General features: G+C 41.5%; 3 protein-coding genes across 3 annotated transcripts; 1 reads left to right on the forward strand and 2 right to left on the reverse strand.

The window, feature by feature from the left end:
* Window positions 1–418: 418 nt before the first annotated feature.
* On the reverse strand, window positions 419–3483 carry BCR41DRAFT_240513 (hypothetical protein). The gene is made up of 2 exons (XM_022020124.1): window positions 3173–3483; window positions 419–3012 (listed from the first exon to the last, which is right to left on the reverse strand). Exons 1-2 carry the CDS (start codon window positions 3318–3320, stop codon window positions 650–652), a joined length of 2511 nt encoding a protein of 836 aa, XP_021875378.1. The 5' UTR covers window positions 3321–3483; the 3' UTR covers window positions 419–649.
* A 7623-nt stretch (window positions 3484–11106) lies between these two features.
* On the forward strand, window positions 11107–14634 carry BCR41DRAFT_365177 (hypothetical protein). Its single transcript, XM_022026119.1, has one exon. It carries the CDS (start codon window positions 11378–11380, stop codon window positions 14486–14488), a length of 3111 nt encoding a protein of 1036 aa, XP_021875379.1. The 5' UTR covers window positions 11107–11377; the 3' UTR covers window positions 14489–14634.
* Window positions 14635–14750: 116 nt separating this feature from the next.
* On the reverse strand, window positions 14751–16073 carry BCR41DRAFT_365178 (hypothetical protein). Its single transcript, XM_022026120.1, has one exon. It carries the CDS (start codon window positions 15946–15948, stop codon window positions 14914–14916), a length of 1035 nt encoding a protein of 344 aa, XP_021875380.1. The 5' UTR covers window positions 15949–16073; the 3' UTR covers window positions 14751–14913.
* Between the last annotated feature and the right edge of the window lie 1789 nt (window positions 16074–17862).

Genomic DNA, 17862 nt, shown 5'->3' on the forward strand with positions numbered 1-17862 from the left:
ATCACAATTATTCTACACCTCATTGTTCAATCTGCTCAGCTCGATCTCTTTAGGCTTACATTGGTAGATTTATAATAAAGACATGAAACATCAAGAACGGACTTTTGCCTACAAAAAACCCATGAAGGATCGAGTGTACTCTTAATATTCAGCGTTGCCCAAAACTGAGTTTGAATAATATCTTCGGTAACCCTGCCAAGTGAGGAAAAGGACGCAGGTTTTTATTTTCAATAAAACAATATAAAAATTTTGGGCATGTTGAATAATCTGCCTGCTATTTTACTTAAAAAAGAGTAGTGTGGAAAGTCAAGAATGAGGATTCTACCTGCCTTTTCTCTTGGAATATGCTAGAGTCGGAAGCTTACAAAGACATTTAGAGAATGAAATGGATTTTATTGATTTTTTTTTTTTTTTTTTTTTTTTTTTTTCGTGGTGTCATTAAGAGAACAAAAGGATAAAATTGGCGGAGCTGTGTGAAAAGAAAACATCACTTTTACAATCACAGCACTTTCGTTAAATTTGAGAGGGATGAAAAAATAAAAATATGAAAGGGGGGAATCTGACTATGAACAGTATTAAAGGCATTACGAGTAATTAGCTGATTAAAATGGGTGTAGAAATTGGGTTAGAAAAAAAAAATCTCTTTTTTTTAAGGATGGACAAGCACACTTGAAGCCATGGACATGCCCATCGCCTCTTGATTCGACAGACGCAAGAACTCGGTTCGTTCTTCCGGAGACATGGACTCGAGCAACTCACGGAGCTCAGCCTCCTCTTCAGACTCAACAGTCTCCTCAACCTCGAATACGAATGAACTGTTGCTTTGTTGCTGCTGTACCAAATGGTGTTGGTGGCTATCAATCTCCTCCTGAACTTCTTGCGCGTCATCCTTCAAGGTGGCGTTAGGGCGCGTCGTATATGGGATCGCAGGGGGCGCTAATGTAGCCGGCTGGAGGAGGGTAGAGGCTGAAGGACTAGCGCAGTCCGAATTGCTATCTTCATCGTCACCAGTGTTATTGTCATCTTCGACTTCTTCGCTGTCATCGTTGTACATACGACTTCGCATTACGGACGCTGCACGCGAGAGAAGGCCTCCGTGCATAGAGTCAGATTCATAGTCTGAAATTGTAGGGCTCGAGGGACGTGTTGGATACAGACGCAGATTAGCATCACCTACTACAGATGCGTGCTTAAACATCATGTCCATTGAAGTCATGTGTCGGATATTAAAAGGTCGGTTGTTGCTGCTGCCTTGTGCGTCAACGTCGTCAGTGGTATGGGGGCTCGTGGTTTCGCTTTCTTCCACAGGAGTCTGCTCAGATAGTGTGTCAACAACTGTAGTCTGAGCCGGAATGAAGCTGTTTCTCTTCATTTGCACGCTCTCCGAGATTACAGGGATGGGTGCGGTTTTAATCTCCTGGGTAACCTTGCTTAACGAGAGAGCTGCGGCCTTGGCTTGAATGGCCTTGATATTTTCGTCCGTCAATCCGGCCAACTCCTTGAATTCTTGAAACTCCTCGTCGCTTAGGTAATCAAACGCCTCTAGAATCTCAGCCTCCTCCGATGTCAACTCTATACCTTCACCAATGATCAGTCCACCGTGCTGGGCAATGGCGCCTGCCACTGCTGCTGCTGCTGCTGCTTCACGCTCTGCTTCTGCCTTGGCCTGAGCAGCCCGCTTGGCGCGTCGCTCACGACGTCGAGCTTGCTTTATATCTGCATCACGAGCTTGAATGGCTTCATCGAGCGAAAGACCCTTCGCCTTATAGGCCTCAATTTCTTTGCGGAACTTTTTGGCGCGTTCACGACGAAGAGCCGCAGCAGTGGGGACGGGAGGGCAGCCCTGCATGCTTGTGCCAGACAACGGAGTGACAGTAGTGGTATTATGGGAACGATGATGCCGACGAAGAGTTCGGATCGATTTTGTCGAGATAGTGGCTACCAATAAGGGGCGAATTTGATTTGAGGTTGGTGCTGCTGCTGCTAGGATACGCATTTTGTGCGCCTGGCGCTGCTGAAGCGCCCTCTTATTAAAGGCTGTTCTGCGTCTCTTCACAGTGACCGTACGAGCCACAGCCAAGAAGCCCTCAAGTTCACGCTTCTCAACCGCACGTTGGCTGATACCAAAAATGTCACCGGGTGAGACAGGGTGAAGCTTGAGCGAGACAGACCGTGCAAGAGTGTTGGATCGTGACAAGAAACCAGTGCCTGAAAAGATAGATTTGGGTGACATGGGAGTAGTGGGTGATATTGGTGAGACGGGTGACATGTATCCCTTGCGCCCCGAAGTTGAGACTGCGAGTGAAAGTGCGGGGGGAGGAGATATGGGGAGCCGAGGTTGATTCTCGTATGTGGACTTTCCAAGCGATGCCACTGAGACACTCCTTCGCAAATCTCGAATAACTGCCTGTACATTCTCGACCTCTGGCTCCTCATCTTCTTCCCGGATGTGAGCCAAACCTGGGACCTTCGAGCCGTCTTCATCGTCATCTTCACCAAGTTTGATATCCAGAATAGAAATGGCATCATCTGCAACTACCTTCTCTTTCCTGTCAGCATAAAGATCAATCTCCTTCATAGTGTTGGGTGACTCCGCAGGCAGACCTTGTGCAATTCTAGCCTCCATTCTCAAAATAGCTTGAGCACCTTTGTATCCATGCTCGCGCTCCAGTGCAGCGATTCGCTCCTGTTCCAAGACTCTGGCGCGCGTATCCAATTTCTCTTGAAGTTGCTCTTCAGTCAAGTCACGCTCCTCACGGTATGCGTAGATTGCATGGTAAAATGCGCTTGAGAACCGGCGAAGGTCAGCCCCCATCAAATGTCGAGTGTCCCAGTTGGGTTTGAATTCATTAAGACCAAAACAGCATGATCCAGGGAAGACAGCTAGTTTGCTGTGGGAGATTTGATTGAATGCTTGCTGATCAACCAAAGCACAGCAAAGATCAAGAATTTCAACAAAAAGGTATCGATTCAATTCAGGAAGCATGCCCAACAATTCGAAAAAGAAGCGGCCTAATTTAAGTACGTCGAATACAATCATGACAGTGTTAAGATCGATAATACCATTATATGATAATAAATAATAATATAATAAAAATACAAGCACAGCATCAAGGCACTGAAGGACTACCGCATACGCAGCCCCAACTGAACAAAAAAAAAAAAAAATTACCGTTGGGATTCTGAAACATTTCCTGAATATGTGGTGGAATGAGTGGGGGATATGTCCTGGAGAGTGCAGTAGTGAGCAATCCTGCGACAGTGTCGATGCGCATCATCTTGACTGAAAACAGATGACTCTTGCGTGGGTTCGCCAACATTGAGAGTCCCGCTTCGACCGAGGGGACATGGAAAGGATTACGAAAAAGGTGTGGATGCCTGAGACCTGCATGAGTGTAAATTTGGAAATTTGGTAAAATTTTTTGTTTGTGCGTGAGTTATTGCAATGATGTTTGTGTACCATTAGAATACATGCAAATGCAGTAATGGATGGCACGTGTGACAGAACGGAACGCGACGGGAAGACTTCAAAATACGAATCAAGCCAAACAAATTCTGGGTTAATTGTGTGCCACGCGCATGGGCGTTGACGGAATAAACAAATACCCTGGAAAAACAAAATAAAAATAAAATCATTGTGAAGAGGATGAAAGACAAAAATGAAAAAGAAAGAGCATGGTATGATTGTTTCCAGCACACGAAGATGGAACGGACATTGGGCATAAAATACAATGCAGGGTTCAAGGTCCAAGGAACAGGGGGAGAAAGGAGATGGAGCAAGGGGATGGAACAAAGGAAGAAGCATACCTCGCATTTTGATCTCTTCGATACACATCATGATGACCTTGTGCGAGAACTGAATAGGCATCAGATCCATGACGGGCATCATGTCGGCTTTGCTAACACTGCTATTTATTCTAATATGGGAAATGGAAAATAAAATAAAATAAAATAAAATAAAATAAAATAAGTATAAGTATAATCGAAAATATGGATAGGTACCATTCAGATATGTCTCAATTAATAACGCGTCTAGGTATTATTATATTTGTTTCAGACACAACACAACAACAGATTGATGAAATGCATTACATTATTCTGCATGATGGTAAGTGAAATGGGCAAATAAAGAAATGCTCCGGAGAGATACATTCAGCTTTTGCATACATTCGGTTGCATTATTTGCATGCCAAATGAATGTCATTAAGCTTTCAGCTCATCATTACTGTGGATCAACCCCTGGTTGTACTTTTGTTTTTTTGGGCTAGTCCTGATTTACAATGGCTCTATCATTTCAAATCATCCCTCTCAAATATATTTGTTGCCAGTATAACTACATCAAAACCCAGAATCTTTTGTTTGTTTGTTTTTTGTTGCCATTTGGCTGCTGTAATAAATTGAGCAGCATTCACATCCCAATGATACCTGGAAAAACCAATGATCACAAAAAAAAAAACGTGGCATTGAGTGATGAGCAGTTTCTCTCCATCTTCATTTACAAGAAGAGAAAGAGCACAGGGCAACATCATATCAAGACAGACAGTGATAAAAAAAAAAAAAAAAAAAAAAAAAGCGACATGCAGGTCGGGCAAATTCCGATGTCTAGTGGTTCCCTTCTTCCCGCCCATCACTTCTCTCCCGCCAATTACCCCCTGCCTATTACCCATTCCTTCGAGCATAACTAAGCATGCACAGTTGCATGTTATGTGCAGCATCCTATACGATCGATGATTCGTCTTTAACTAGTGCTATTTTTTGTTTTCGGCTTTTTTACCTGATTGAAGATGAATGTCCCTTATGCATAGTGGCGGAATGAAACAAGGCTGTTGTAAGGGTTGAAATGTAACGTTGCTTAGCAATGCACAACCTCCGATGGATCTAATCAGTTTTCACTGAATCAACTTGCTTCCTTTCTACTGACAAAGGAGACAATAACTGCTGTCGAAGCTGAAGATCTGCAACGGCTGCTGTAGTAGCTTATAGTGCGTAATGCAGAATATTAATAGAGTGATATCGGCTGAGTTGCACCAAGTCCGACGGGAAACGATGTACTTCTCCTGAGCTTGGACCCTGACCGTTAATTTTTTTTTTTTTTGTTTTTCTCTCACTGAAGCTGAATTGCTAACTGACGCAAATTTTATGTATGCAGTGAAGTAGCTATGAGAAATGAAGGAGTCTGGCTGAAAGGAAAGAGAAAGAAAGTAAAGATGTAGCTGAGTATTGTGTTTGTATGTAAAGTGTTTATGTGAGTGGGCGAAGAAAAAAAAAAAGGGGGGGGAGGAAAGAAGGAAAGGGGAGCGTGCCAGGCTGGGAGAATGAAATCAACCTAATAATCAAGACGAAGAATGACGATGACGCAGATTGGAACAAAGACAGGTCGAGGAGGGAAAAGAAAAGAAAGAATTAGAGAAAGAGAGAATACGTATAAAGGACTAAGGATGGAAGTAGAGAATAAAAAAAGAATGCTGTTGTGTAAAATATAATGTTGATGCAAGGGACATAGACGTACTGTACTGGATAGATGGCAAGTGATGAATGAGATAAAGGAAAGAGAAGAAAGGAAGAACAGATTCCTTCAAGCAATGGACAAGAAGAGAAAAGAAAAGGAGACTGTTTTAAATTAGGAGGCAGGGATGAACAAGTGCATGAACGGGCCCCAACAAGTGGACAAATGGACAAATGGGCAAGCGGACAAAAATGGTTCTTTGTCAATAAGCAAGTCCCCGAAGGAAAGAGGAAGGCGGGTTGGGTAAAAAGACAAGCGTTTGTTCGGTCATCATTGCGTTCCTGTTTGGAAGGCTTTTATTTCTTTTTATTGGCAGCAGGGCACTGTTAGTTTAGTGTGTCACAAGAAAGGGACAAGGCCAGGAACAAAGAAGTGAGAGCAACTTAAATCTGATTTCAATAAGATTGTTTTTGTTTGTATTGAGTAAACTTACAAATTTTCGTTTACCACATTTGCATTCACTCGCTCTATCCTGCAATTGAGCGTTAGACTAAACAATATATTATTACATTAATCTTTCGGTAGTTGAATAAACGATAACAATTTAACAATTACAGAGTGGATGAATTAGCTGGGTCGTACAAAATGAATGGATAAAGAGCAGCAGACAAGCACTCCGAACCTGAATCGAAAGAGTATCTGCTCTTTCTCTTTTCCTCTTTTCCTTCCGCTCTCTGTCTCTCTTACTCTCGCTTTTTGAGCGACTAAATAGGACAAGAGGACCCTCAACCTCCTATTTCTCCATCTTCTTTTTTTCTTTCTTCTGCATTGTTTGTTGCTCTGTCTCACACACGGAGCTCCTACTGTGGTCCATCACTCATGACTTTTGTATACTTCTGTAGCGTTCTTTAATTCTTAAGGAGACTAGAGAAGTAGAGGAAGAATAGAAGAATAAGAGGAGAAGGAAGGAAAGGAGAGAGGAGAACCATGGCTGAATAGGGAGATCCTTGCCTGTCTCCTAATTCATTATGCTCTTTTGGATCGGGCACATTGCCGCTTCGCAAATTCGACACGACCTTTGTTTTCTTTCTCACACGTTTAATCTTGCGTAATTGGCTCTCAATCAACTCGTCAGTCAATAATACACATGCTCTTGGTCATTTATCCACCGAAAAATATGTGAATGTGTTCTGCCTCAGTTGTATTTCATTTGTTTCTGTTATTAGGACGAATCCTACCTTGTCAGCCAATCATAATGATATTCATATAGCCTCAAAAATTTGGTTTCCCTCTCTCAATTGGATTACGACCAAAAAAAAAAAAAAAAAAAGGACAACTAGAGATCATATCCGAAGCCCTTGGTGTTTCGAACTGACTCCTCAACAGAGATAAAAACGAAAATGACTTCCTCATATGCCTCGATTGCTTTATCCAGAAATTTAAAAATACCTAATTCTCAATCCAGACACTATTTGTTTGGTTGCGTGTGCATAGAGCATCACGTTTCCAGAACTAACGTGCACGACGCTGTCGATCATGCATTTTACAAACCCAAATAGCGTCTGAACCACATCAAAAAGTATAAAAGAAAAGTCTGGGCTTGGGAGATGCTTACACCATCGCTACCGTCATGGAATCACGTAAATAGAATGGATGTGGAGGCGCATATGACCGTGATCATTAGTATAATTGTCACCATGCACCTTTGGCGAACCTTGCGTTCCAAAAAAAGAACACATGTCCTGTAATGCTGTTGACCGAAGCATTTGTAATAATCCCTGAGGCTATTGAGGCTTTAATTATTAAGGAGGGATGTTTTTCATTTATTTGCAGCATATCGTCTCCTGTCGATGAAATCGACCAAAAGGAATTATCTGTCATCCTTTTTTTTCTCCTTTATATTTTATTAATCACACTTGGCACTCACCGAATCTATTACAACATTGTGATATGCCTATAACCCTTTTTTCTTTCTTGGAAGGTTCAATAGTCGGTATACATACAATGGATAAGTTGCCACGCAATCTCCTGTTTCTCCGGACATCTTGTTTTGGCTCCCCAATTCTTGGTGTTTTGGATTTCCATATGAAGGTCGTTTGTACAATAACAATGAACGCACGCACACGCACAAAAATCTTTTCACTTAAATTAAGGCTCTTACCTATCTGAATCGTTCACAAAAAAAAATGAGCAAATCTTTTTTATTTTTTTTATGGCGGGCGAAATATGATATACACATATATATATATAATATATATGATAGATCATCAAAGGAGGTGGCAGAGCCATGTGCGATGAGACTTAATTAAAAGCGAGAGCAAGAGCGACAAAAAAGTCTGGTTCCGCACCGAAAAAAAGTAACCCTATCGGGGATTGGGTTACATACCATTCATACATTCATAAACCTCGCATGGCTATCAGTTGAAAGTCCTCCACCGATTAGAGATAACACTTAATTTAAAGTTGAACGATGACATATGAATGCATTCGGTCAGTCGAAGGAGCGAATGTGTCTATGTTGCGTGTTTGAATGCCTAACTTTCTGAAAGCATAACCCCATTTTTTTGTGGAGTGGAGCACCATAAAGTAGCGAAATTTCTACATAATGGCAGAGGGCTCAGATCCCTGGGCCGCCCTTTTGTGTCCTCACTAACTCTAGAAACCAGATATTTAGCTTTGAGCAGAGTGTACAGTATGTTATATATACATAATTCGAGAATGGTTTCAACAAAGGAAAAGAGATAAATTCTGAGAGCCATATGCATAGGAACCACAATCGATTGCCATTTTTTGCCACCAAACTTTACGCACTACAATTTTACATTGAGTGCTCTCCTTCTTCATAGAAACCCCAAGTACCTCTTCTGTTGGCAGGGCCTAGCACCTTATTAAAAAAAAAAAAAAAAAAAAAAAAAAAAAAAACTTAAACTACTACATCTATACAAAAATATACATTGTAAGGATGAATCAAAAATAGAATTAAGGATGTGTCAGACCATGCCATGCACCACTACACTGGGAATCTAGGTCGCATACCAGTGTAAAAGTATATCCATACTCTGTTTGTTTAAATTGCCATGTTTTTTCCTGCAATGGAACATGTATAATTTGTGTTCAGTTTTTGATGCACCAAGGCGTCATGTTCGTTCGCGGGAAAAACAAGACAAGGGAGGAATTAGGTTCAGTCCATGCATGTCCAAATCCATGAGATACAATACAATGTTGAATGGCTTAGTTTAACGTAGCCTATTACAGTTGTGCATGTACCTCTTTGGCATTCTATTGGAGATCTTCTGGCCAAAGATGAGATGAGAGCACAATCTCAGAGGTCAGCTGACATACGCCACCGTGGAGCCAACCTTTTCAAAGAGTGAGACACCACTCTACAGATTTATATATTTATATAATATATAACTACGAGGATATTTGCCTTGGAATAGGGCTGCTCTACGACTAGGCAATGGACCTAATAAAAGATCTTTGACTTGGGCATTAGCTTAAAGCTGTCATGTCAATTGAAATATTTATACATTGATGACAGAGAAACGTGTTGTGAGTACATTCAATATTTCAAATGGTTTTGGACACTTGTCATCCCTGCCAATAACAGTTCATTGTAATGCTAAGCCTCTGTGTGTACGCCCATCTCCATAATCTACTCCCTTTTATGCCATACGTAAGACTAATACGCGAATACGATTTGACAACAGAAACACGCGTTTAACGCCTTTTTTTTTTTTTTTTTTTTTTTTCCTCTCCTACTTGGGCATACCAATAACTTTGCATGTCTGACTCCATTCCTGTGTCCATGCATTAATTCTGGATTGGGGGGGGGAGGGGGAAATACATGTATGATCTCTCATACCTTGAATCATATGGTATAAGGAGATTTTCTTTTGTTTTTCCTGATCGTAAACGCGTGTTATGAGATTGCATGCATAGCGCAACATGAGTGATTTGTAATGGGTGGCGAGAGATCTTTCAAGATGTTATGTGAGCGTGATATATGCAGTATGCGATCTCGGATTTTTTTCTGTTTGTTCCATCAATCTCATGAGGACTATTATTTTCTAGTACAAATAAACATGTAGAGCAAAAAAAAAAAAAAATAAAGAAGATTGGATGGGAGAGAGAAAACCATGATAAATAACCACAACTTTAACGGGAAAGGTCATAAACATGTAACACGCGACGCGGAAGATTTTTTTTTTTTACAATGATTTTGATGCGAATGGGAGTACAAAGAACAAATCTTTAGAAAGTATATGTCTGATAAGCAATTAGTCAGGAACAGTGAACAAAAGAAAAAAAAGCTAAGATCATATGCAGGCGTATCAACAGGGTAGCGCTGATGCTTTTTTTTTTTATGTATATATATATAATAGTTCTGCCATGGACACCTTATGTGTGCATCATGCTAAACCTAGAATGATTTCTGTATATTTCAAGCATAAGCGCTAGTGCAAGATGAGGGGGCTGAGGCTGTTCCTAGACCAAGTATCGATCTAACAAAGACTAAAAGTCACGTATTCAGTATATTCAGTATACAATTTGTATTACATTGTGTACAAACATTTACATGGTTCCCATTATATATACATATTATATCCTCTGTAAATTATACATGTTTGTTAAATGTATTGGTAGAATATGCATGTTGTTTTATTTACCTGCAAGGTATGTTTAAAAACAAAGAGCTGGTGGGATGGGATAGACGGGATGGACTGTGGGGTGTAGTTGAGCGAGATTCAGTTGTAACGCGGCACAGCATGGCATCGTTTAAAAGACACAACATTCGCTGGGAAGATGGAATGCCAACAGTGGCATTTTAACTCTTTTTCTGTTTTGTCCATGTATATTTTATACAATGTATGTATACTATCGATGACATCGACAACAGGAATTAGGATGTCTTTGGGTCGCCTGATATCCGTGGCTCTCACACGCATGCATTCGCATCAAATCATTACACCAAAACAAACATCCTCTTTTATTTTATTTTTGATTTTTATTTTTGATTTTATTTTTGATTTTGATTTATTTTGATGGGGTTGGTCTCAAATCTCCAAGAACACTTGGAAAAGATGAATGAAAGAACCATTGGGCATCATTCATGAAACTCAAGTTCATGACATTGAACTTGTTGATCATGACTTTTTGATTTCAATGCCATTATTTTAGTTTGAAAAAAGGTTTTCTTTCTTTTCTTCCTCACCTTTTTTGATTGATATTCCTCCTTCTGTCTCCCCCAACTTCTGTCCCCCATCCAAATCATAACAAAGGACTCAAACATGTCCTTTTATTTCATGTCTCAATCCATCCAACATTCAACTAGACACATCATTGGAAACATGGCATGCATTTTGTTGTGTCTTAAAAGTTAAAAGTCATGTTTACCCCACGTCTTTTTTTTTTTTTTTCTTTTACTTTGACAGAGTGACACATTGCCCGCATTGCCTGCAAGAGTTAAAAGTGTATTCAGTACATTCGGTAAATATTATGTACATACATCTTGTAACAACATCACATTACAGAATAACAGAAAGGAAAAATAAAGAGCTCCTCCCCACAAAAAAAATAAAATAAAATAAAATAGAAAAGTAAAATAAAGTAAAAGATCCACGCGACTTTTCCTCTCTCTCTCTCTCTCTCTCTTTCTCTTTCTCTTTTGGAGTTCTCGTTGGATCTTTGTTATTCTCAAATTCCTTTCTTCTCATAGATCTTTAATTAGTTTTCTCCGTCTTCTCATCCTCATCCTTCACACACTCTCTCTCCTTCCCTTTTCCTCTTTCTTCTTTCTTCTTTTGTTCATTCATTCTTTTCTCCTCCAACCCTTGCCTTTTTACATATACGCACAATTACCTGCTCTATCTATCTATCTTTCTGTCTATCTGTCTATCTCTTAATATTCCTTCTTTTTTCTTCTGAACCATGCATTCCCTTGCTGACTGTCCACTTCGCACTTATGCCTATATCACTACCACAAACACATACCCACACCAAATCCTCGCTCTCGATCATGCTGCACTCAATCTTTTTTCCAATTTCTGCAACAACAACAACGACAACAACAACAATAGCAACTGTTCCTCTGATGAAGATTCATTGACTCAACACCAACAGCAGCATGCCCGCATTATGGACTATCTACATGGCAAAGATATCTCCCATGTTCTCTTGCCTGATCAAAATTCAAATCTCTCCACAGCATATGGCAATGAACTTGACTCACACACTCTCCATTCCTTCATCGTCGCTGAAAATATCCTTCATGAATGCAGTAACATTATCAGCAACAAAGGTAGTAACAGTAATAGGAGAACTAGCTCAAGCTTGAGTTGCGCCCGACCTCAAAGGCGACTACATGGATGTATTCATTCTGTTAGCAGAACGACATTATCATCAGAGATCTCTCATGTAATCAAAGATCAGAGTCATAGACCCAGTTCAAGTCAAGATCAAAATGATCACAATCAGGTTAAACACAAACAACAAAAACAACACGACATTCCATACCGCATTTTCGTGTTGAAGGACGTGACACAGATCTATGACCTCGCACTAGCAGCACAGGAGAATGTCTTGCAACAACAGTATCAATTGCGACGATCCTCCCGATTCATGCGACCATTGTCCACACCCGTATGTACATTCACATCATCATTATCATCATCTTCGTCATCTCCGTCGGCGATATCAGAAGCAGGAACACCATCTTCCACTTTAGCGTCTTTTGGCTCATTAGCACCATTGTCTCTTGTATCCGATGATACTTTTGCAATCAACACAAACGTGACCTATCAAAAACTCTATTTAAAGGACAGAACTCATGATTGGTCTGAAACCCTGCATGTCAATGTTCACCCCACGCGCTCATCTTCGTCATCATCCTCCGCTTCGTCCTCCTCCTTTTCCTCCACATCCTCCTCTACTTCCACTTCCACTTCCACATCTTTATCTTCTGTTCAATCCTATTGCTCTTCCTCTTCTCCTTCTTCTTCTTCTTCGTGCTCACTCTCATCAACTCCAACATCTGCATCATATACTGATTCAACCATGCCATTTGAGCATCAAAAAGCTCACCACCAAACACAACAAGATGCAGGGTTGCTTATGTTACATGTTACTCGATTTGGTACGGTTGATCATGCTTTTGTCATACATCAGCACCAAACACAACCACAACACCAACAGCAGCAGCAACAACAACAGCACAGCATCACTTATTCTCATCCACCACTTTCCCACGATAATGTTCTTTCTGCCAGCGCTTTGAAAGCTCCCACCAACACCTCTATCTTGTCTTGTGTTCACCCAGATGATCTGCGTGCTCTCTGTCAGGGTCTTGACCGACTTTGTAAATCATCATCCTCCTCCTCATTGGGCACAGCCCCATTCACAACAACATTTAGGGTTCGCTGGCGAGCTTCAGACAGCTATAGCAATAGCATTAAGGCTAGCGTGGGAGAAAAACAAGCAGTAGTCTCTCGAGGAGGGCGACAAGAGATTGAGGAGGGAAAGAAGGATGAGAGCGTATTGTTACCCCTGAGTGGTCAGGATAAAAATGGATTTTCGCGTGTCATTGAGTTCCAAGGAGAGCTATATCAAGAATGGGTCGATCCAACCACCTCTGCACCCGATCCAGCAAGGGCAACCAAGATCTGGGTCCGTCAACCAAACAAAGACGAATTTGACTATATTTGGGTAGAGATACAGGGTACTCACTCCAAGGGACAGCCCATGCTTGTGGTCAGACCATTGATGATGGGAGAAATCCAAGAGATGCGCATGAGCGCTTTGTCCATGATGTCCACATATGGCACCATCAACCAGAAACCTTACGTTTCATCTTCTTCAACCCTTCTTTCTAAATCTGCTACCTCTTCATCTCCACCTTCATCTTCCTCCACTAATTCTACTACCTACAAGGCCATTGAGAAGGACAGTAAAGAATGGAGAAAGAACCAATTCAAGCGGTTGGGACAAGAAGAAACTCTGCGACTTCCAAAGCAGTTGAATGCTACTTCCCTGACGAACTTGAAGATGACTACTACCGCCATTGGCTCTTCTTCAACCTCCTCTGCTGTTACTTCTACTTCAAAGCAGAACAATACTAGGAAATTGGGCCACAAGCCAGGCTCTCTTTCATTCAGTAAACTACCCTCCAGCACTGCCTTCACCACCCTATTGACCACCTCGCCTTGTCAGCAACATCCTTCATATTCAAACTCATATTTCCATGAACCAGACCCATCCTCATCTAATAATAACACTGCCATCAATAAGATTGATAAAAACAACAACATCAATGCCATCGATGAATGTGGCGGTGAAGTGATGGCAGCGAACGTCTCAACGATGCTTGCTTATTCAAGCGGCTCATCGACCCCTTGGTCCATCTTCATGTCCATCGCGTTGGACGCATGGAAGCAATGGATCCAGACTGTCGATGCAGGTCAGAGTCATTTCCAAGCCTGGTGGGAATACATTGTTGATCTGACGATTGATCAGTTGATCGACGGTGTATCTTTTGGATTGGTTCTTTTGGGGGTGGATGGAGAACAACAACTTCAGCCTCAACAATTTTATGAAGAGCAAGATCGACAGTTGCACCAAAAATATTTGGCAAAGAAGCAGTTGCTTGTCCAACATCAAGGACAAGAACAACAACAACAACAACAACAACAACAACAACAACAACAACAGCAGCAGCAGCAGCAGCAGCAGCACCGACTTGAGGAAATGTTGTCAAAACGCCAACAGCGAAAACTTGCTGCTATCCATCGCATGAGCCAGATGTTACATCAATACCCAAATATTGAAGGAGCTGTCCACACTTTGGGTAACAGCTGGTTGGGTCGAAAAATCAGAAACCGTCTGGAGCATAAATTGGACATGGCTGCAGACCAAGTTGTAAGCTGGTGGTATAATAGTGAAGTACCAACAACAGCAACAATCACTGTCTTGGCAACGGAGGAAGAGATAGCTTTGGAAGCAGCAGTAGTAACTGTAACATCAGAACCTCTTGAACTGAGATCGTAACTCTCAACAATAACACACACCCTGCCCTTTCCAACCACTACAGCTACAGTCTATAGAGTATTTATTTTGTATTTTTGTTGTTTTTTTTTTCGTTTTCGTTTTCGTTTTCGTTTTCGTTTCCGTTTCCGTTTCCGTTTCCGTTTTCGCTTTCATTTTTCGTATTCGTGTTTGTTTTTCGTTTTCGTTTCCGTTTTTTCACGTATTATATTTGTACAACACTCTGTAATATATAAAACAAAATAAACTAAACTAAACTAAAATAAGAGTCTTTTGATACAATGAAAATAATAATAAAAGCTATAATAAAAATGGCTGAATGGCATTATTGAGGTCCGATAAGATCCTTCAGCTTGGTGTCGTTCGAAATATTTCTCTCTACTCTTTATATGATGTCAGGACCTGCTTCACATTGGGCACGGCGTGGTTCAGTTGAAGCTTATTGTCTGGTCGTTGGGCTCGTCCAATGATTTGATTCCTTCTTCGGAAAATGAATAAAATGAAGCGGAAGAAGAGGAAGGAGAGGAAGCAGAGGAGGAAGGGGAAGAGGAATAGATGGTTGATGTTGATAAGGCTCTCCTTTTTGAGACTGATAATTCCTCCACACCAGGATGAGAGAAAATTGTTTTGCCAGAGAGCGGAGGTTGAAGTGGCTGTTGCTGTTCTTGCTGCTGCTGTCTTTCTTGCTGACAATCCAAGTGCACGGATTTTCTCTCAATGTTCGGTAATGGAACAACGGAGACATTTAAACTCCAATCATATCGGGAATGTATCTCGTTCGGATTACTGTTGTCATCAAAGTCGGTCGTCATCGGATCTGATCCAGACCCTATCGTGGTTACCGAGGAAGGGGGAGATGACTGTAATGAATAGCACGATTGTTCAGAAATAGGCTCCAAGTCAGAGACCATGCTCCCCATACTGGGATATCGATATCGGTCTGGCACTGCTGCTGATACTGAAGTCCGACGAAGGAAAACATCCATTTCTGTGTCGGTAGGAGTGTTACTTATAAAGTAAGCTGACGATGACGACGACAGCGATGGTGATAATGGTGACGATCTGGATATGAACGATACTGGTGGGCGAAGAGGGTCGATAGTAAGAGGCTCGTTCGAAATAATTTGTAAAGCAGAGGCTGTTTCTTCAGATGCTGTAGTAGTTTCGCGATCCGTTATCATTTGCAACTTCTTATGGATCATCATTAGAGGGAAACAAGAGTCCTGGGCCTCAAGATCGCTGTGAGAAACTGTCGGATTTATAGACCCGATTACAGGTATGGCGTCAGTCGTAATTGAATTGAGATTGGAGTTGAGATATCCTATTGCATGCTCTTCAGGCCAAGGCATTTTGAAAGTGGCGATCAGCTCATGGTTGTTATTCCATCCTTGCTTCTGCTGCTGTTGTTGTCCGAAAAAGAACAGGCGAGAAGGAGACGACAGAACCTGTTGAGTCCCTCTCATCGGTGTGGTGACTCTTGGGCTTGCAGCTGGAGATTCGAACTTGACTTGCGGCTGATGCTTCAGCGCGTTCGTTTGGATATATGGCAAAGGTAATGATTCGTTATGCTTTTGTTGCACAGGCGTAGCCCTCTCCGATAGCGACATCTGATAACCACCTTCATGGCCGTTAGTATCGTCACCACCGCTAACGTTTCCATCATTATTGGAGCTGATGTCTTTGTTGACATTCATTCGCCCTTCGTTTAAGGAGACCTCATGCGCAACAGCCAACACTGACAGCGTTCTGCGATGTCGTCTTGCTAAAACGCCTTTGTAACTCGATGTCCCATAGACATAACCAGGAAGCGAGCTACAACTTCCATTGCTATGCAGTGCTCTAGATACATTAGAAGAAGAGCATGAGATAGCAGAGCTAGATGCTGATCCAATGCTCCCGACAATAGACCTTCGAGGCCTCATCCCATAACTGGGGACACTATTGAATCTGGAAGCCATACTCAAACTACGGCCGATCCTGCGCTGCTGAAGGACGTTGTACATATCTACAATCCTGGCCGCAGAAGGCGTGGTGTACGTCCCTTCGGGGACACAACTACTCTCTTGACCACAATTGGTTTCTATAGGTGGATTGGAACTGCTCTCGCTTCTACTGCTATAACCTCCAAATGTAGCATAATATTCTGCTTGTAGCATTTGTTTACGTTCTTTGGATGAAATGTTCAGCGTTCGACCCATCGAGTATTCCAACAATTGTTGTTGTTGTTGTTGTTGTTGTTGTTGTTGCTGCTGCTGCTGTTGCTGCTGCTGCTGTTCAAACTGATCTTGAATTAATCCAGCTCCCCTTCTTCGATTTATAAATGGAAACCGTCTTGATGGAGTTATTGTTGGTGCTGTTGTGTCTATGACCGCCACAGGAGAATGCTCATTATTGGATTGAATGTTCAGCAGCTCTTCTGGGCGTGTAGCCGTCTTCTGTATCTGTCGTTGCTGTAGTTGTGGATATTCTGTCCATTTCAAGCCTTCCAACCCTAATGTAGCTTCATGTCCTAGAGGATTTGCAAAGTAAGATGAGGAAACACTGGGGTCTTTGCAATGTTCCCATCCAAATAAATCTTCGTCTTCCTCTACTACTTCATCATCAACCAGATGAATATGAGATGCCATGGACTCTGAGAACAGAGAAAGGATGTAGGTAAATATAGTGAGGCCTATGAAGACATAGATGTTCCAGAACTCAATGGACCCAGGTTCTTCAGGGACATAGTCTCCAAATCCTATTGTAGTGAGGGTCACATACTGGAAAAAAAAAAAAAGGAAAAAAAAAAAAAATCGGTCAGTTAGTCAAATCTGAGACAGGAGAGGCATTTTTTAGTATCATTAATAAATAATTAAATAAAAAAAATGTTTACACAAAAGTAGAGTGACTCGAGGAATGACCACTTCTCAAATGCGCAGAAGACTCCAGCGCCTCCAAACCAGAGAACAAGCCAGATGCTGACCATCCTCATGATCATCTTGCGTTTCACGGTTCGTTTGACTTGTTGTTCTTCTTCCAACCGAGCCATTGAAAACGACAAATCCTTTTCACCCATCCGAGTTCGAACTCGGGCCATATGACCTGGCCGAGAAAAAGTTTCAACCAAATGCCAATGGAATTGTTCAACGACTGCGTTCCGGAGTGATATTATGAAGAATCCTGTGGCACTGACCCCCAACAGACCGTAAAAGAAAAAGAAGACTCGACCTAAAACTGAACTCGGACTGAGATTTCCATAACCTGAGATTCAAGTGTTTAAATGAGGAAGAATATACTGGGATGACGATTAGTTTCTGGCAAGTTCTCAATCACAAAGTATGTATTGTAGACCACAATATATGGTAGGAGTATGGTGAAGAAGAGAAAAAAAAAAAAAA

Source organism: Lobosporangium transversale (assembly GCF_002105155.1).
Source record: "Lobosporangium transversale strain NRRL 3116 chromosome Unknown BCR41scaffold_83, whole genome shotgun sequence".
NCBI classification, from domain to species: domain Eukaryota; kingdom Fungi; phylum Mortierellomycota; class Mortierellomycetes; order Mortierellales; family Mortierellaceae; genus Lobosporangium; species Lobosporangium transversale.

Bases quoted from the DNA above. Each gene is read 5' to 3' on its own strand.
- BCR41DRAFT_365178 (XM_022026120.1), bottom strand. From the start codon at position 15,948: ATGAGAGGGACTCAACAGGTTCTGTCGTCTCCTTCTCGCCTGTTCTTT.
- BCR41DRAFT_240513 (XM_022020124.1), bottom strand. From the start codon at position 3,320: ATGTTGGCGAACCCACGCAAGAGTCATCTGTTTTCAGTCAAGATGATG. The intron at 3,013-3,172 runs GTAATTTTTTTT...TACTTAAATTAG, and splicing joins AATGTTTCAGAATCCCAACG to GCCGCTTCTTTTTCGAATTG.
- BCR41DRAFT_365177 (XM_022026119.1), top strand. From the start codon at position 11,378: ATGCATTCCCTTGCTGACTGTCCACTTCGCACTTATGCCTATATCACT.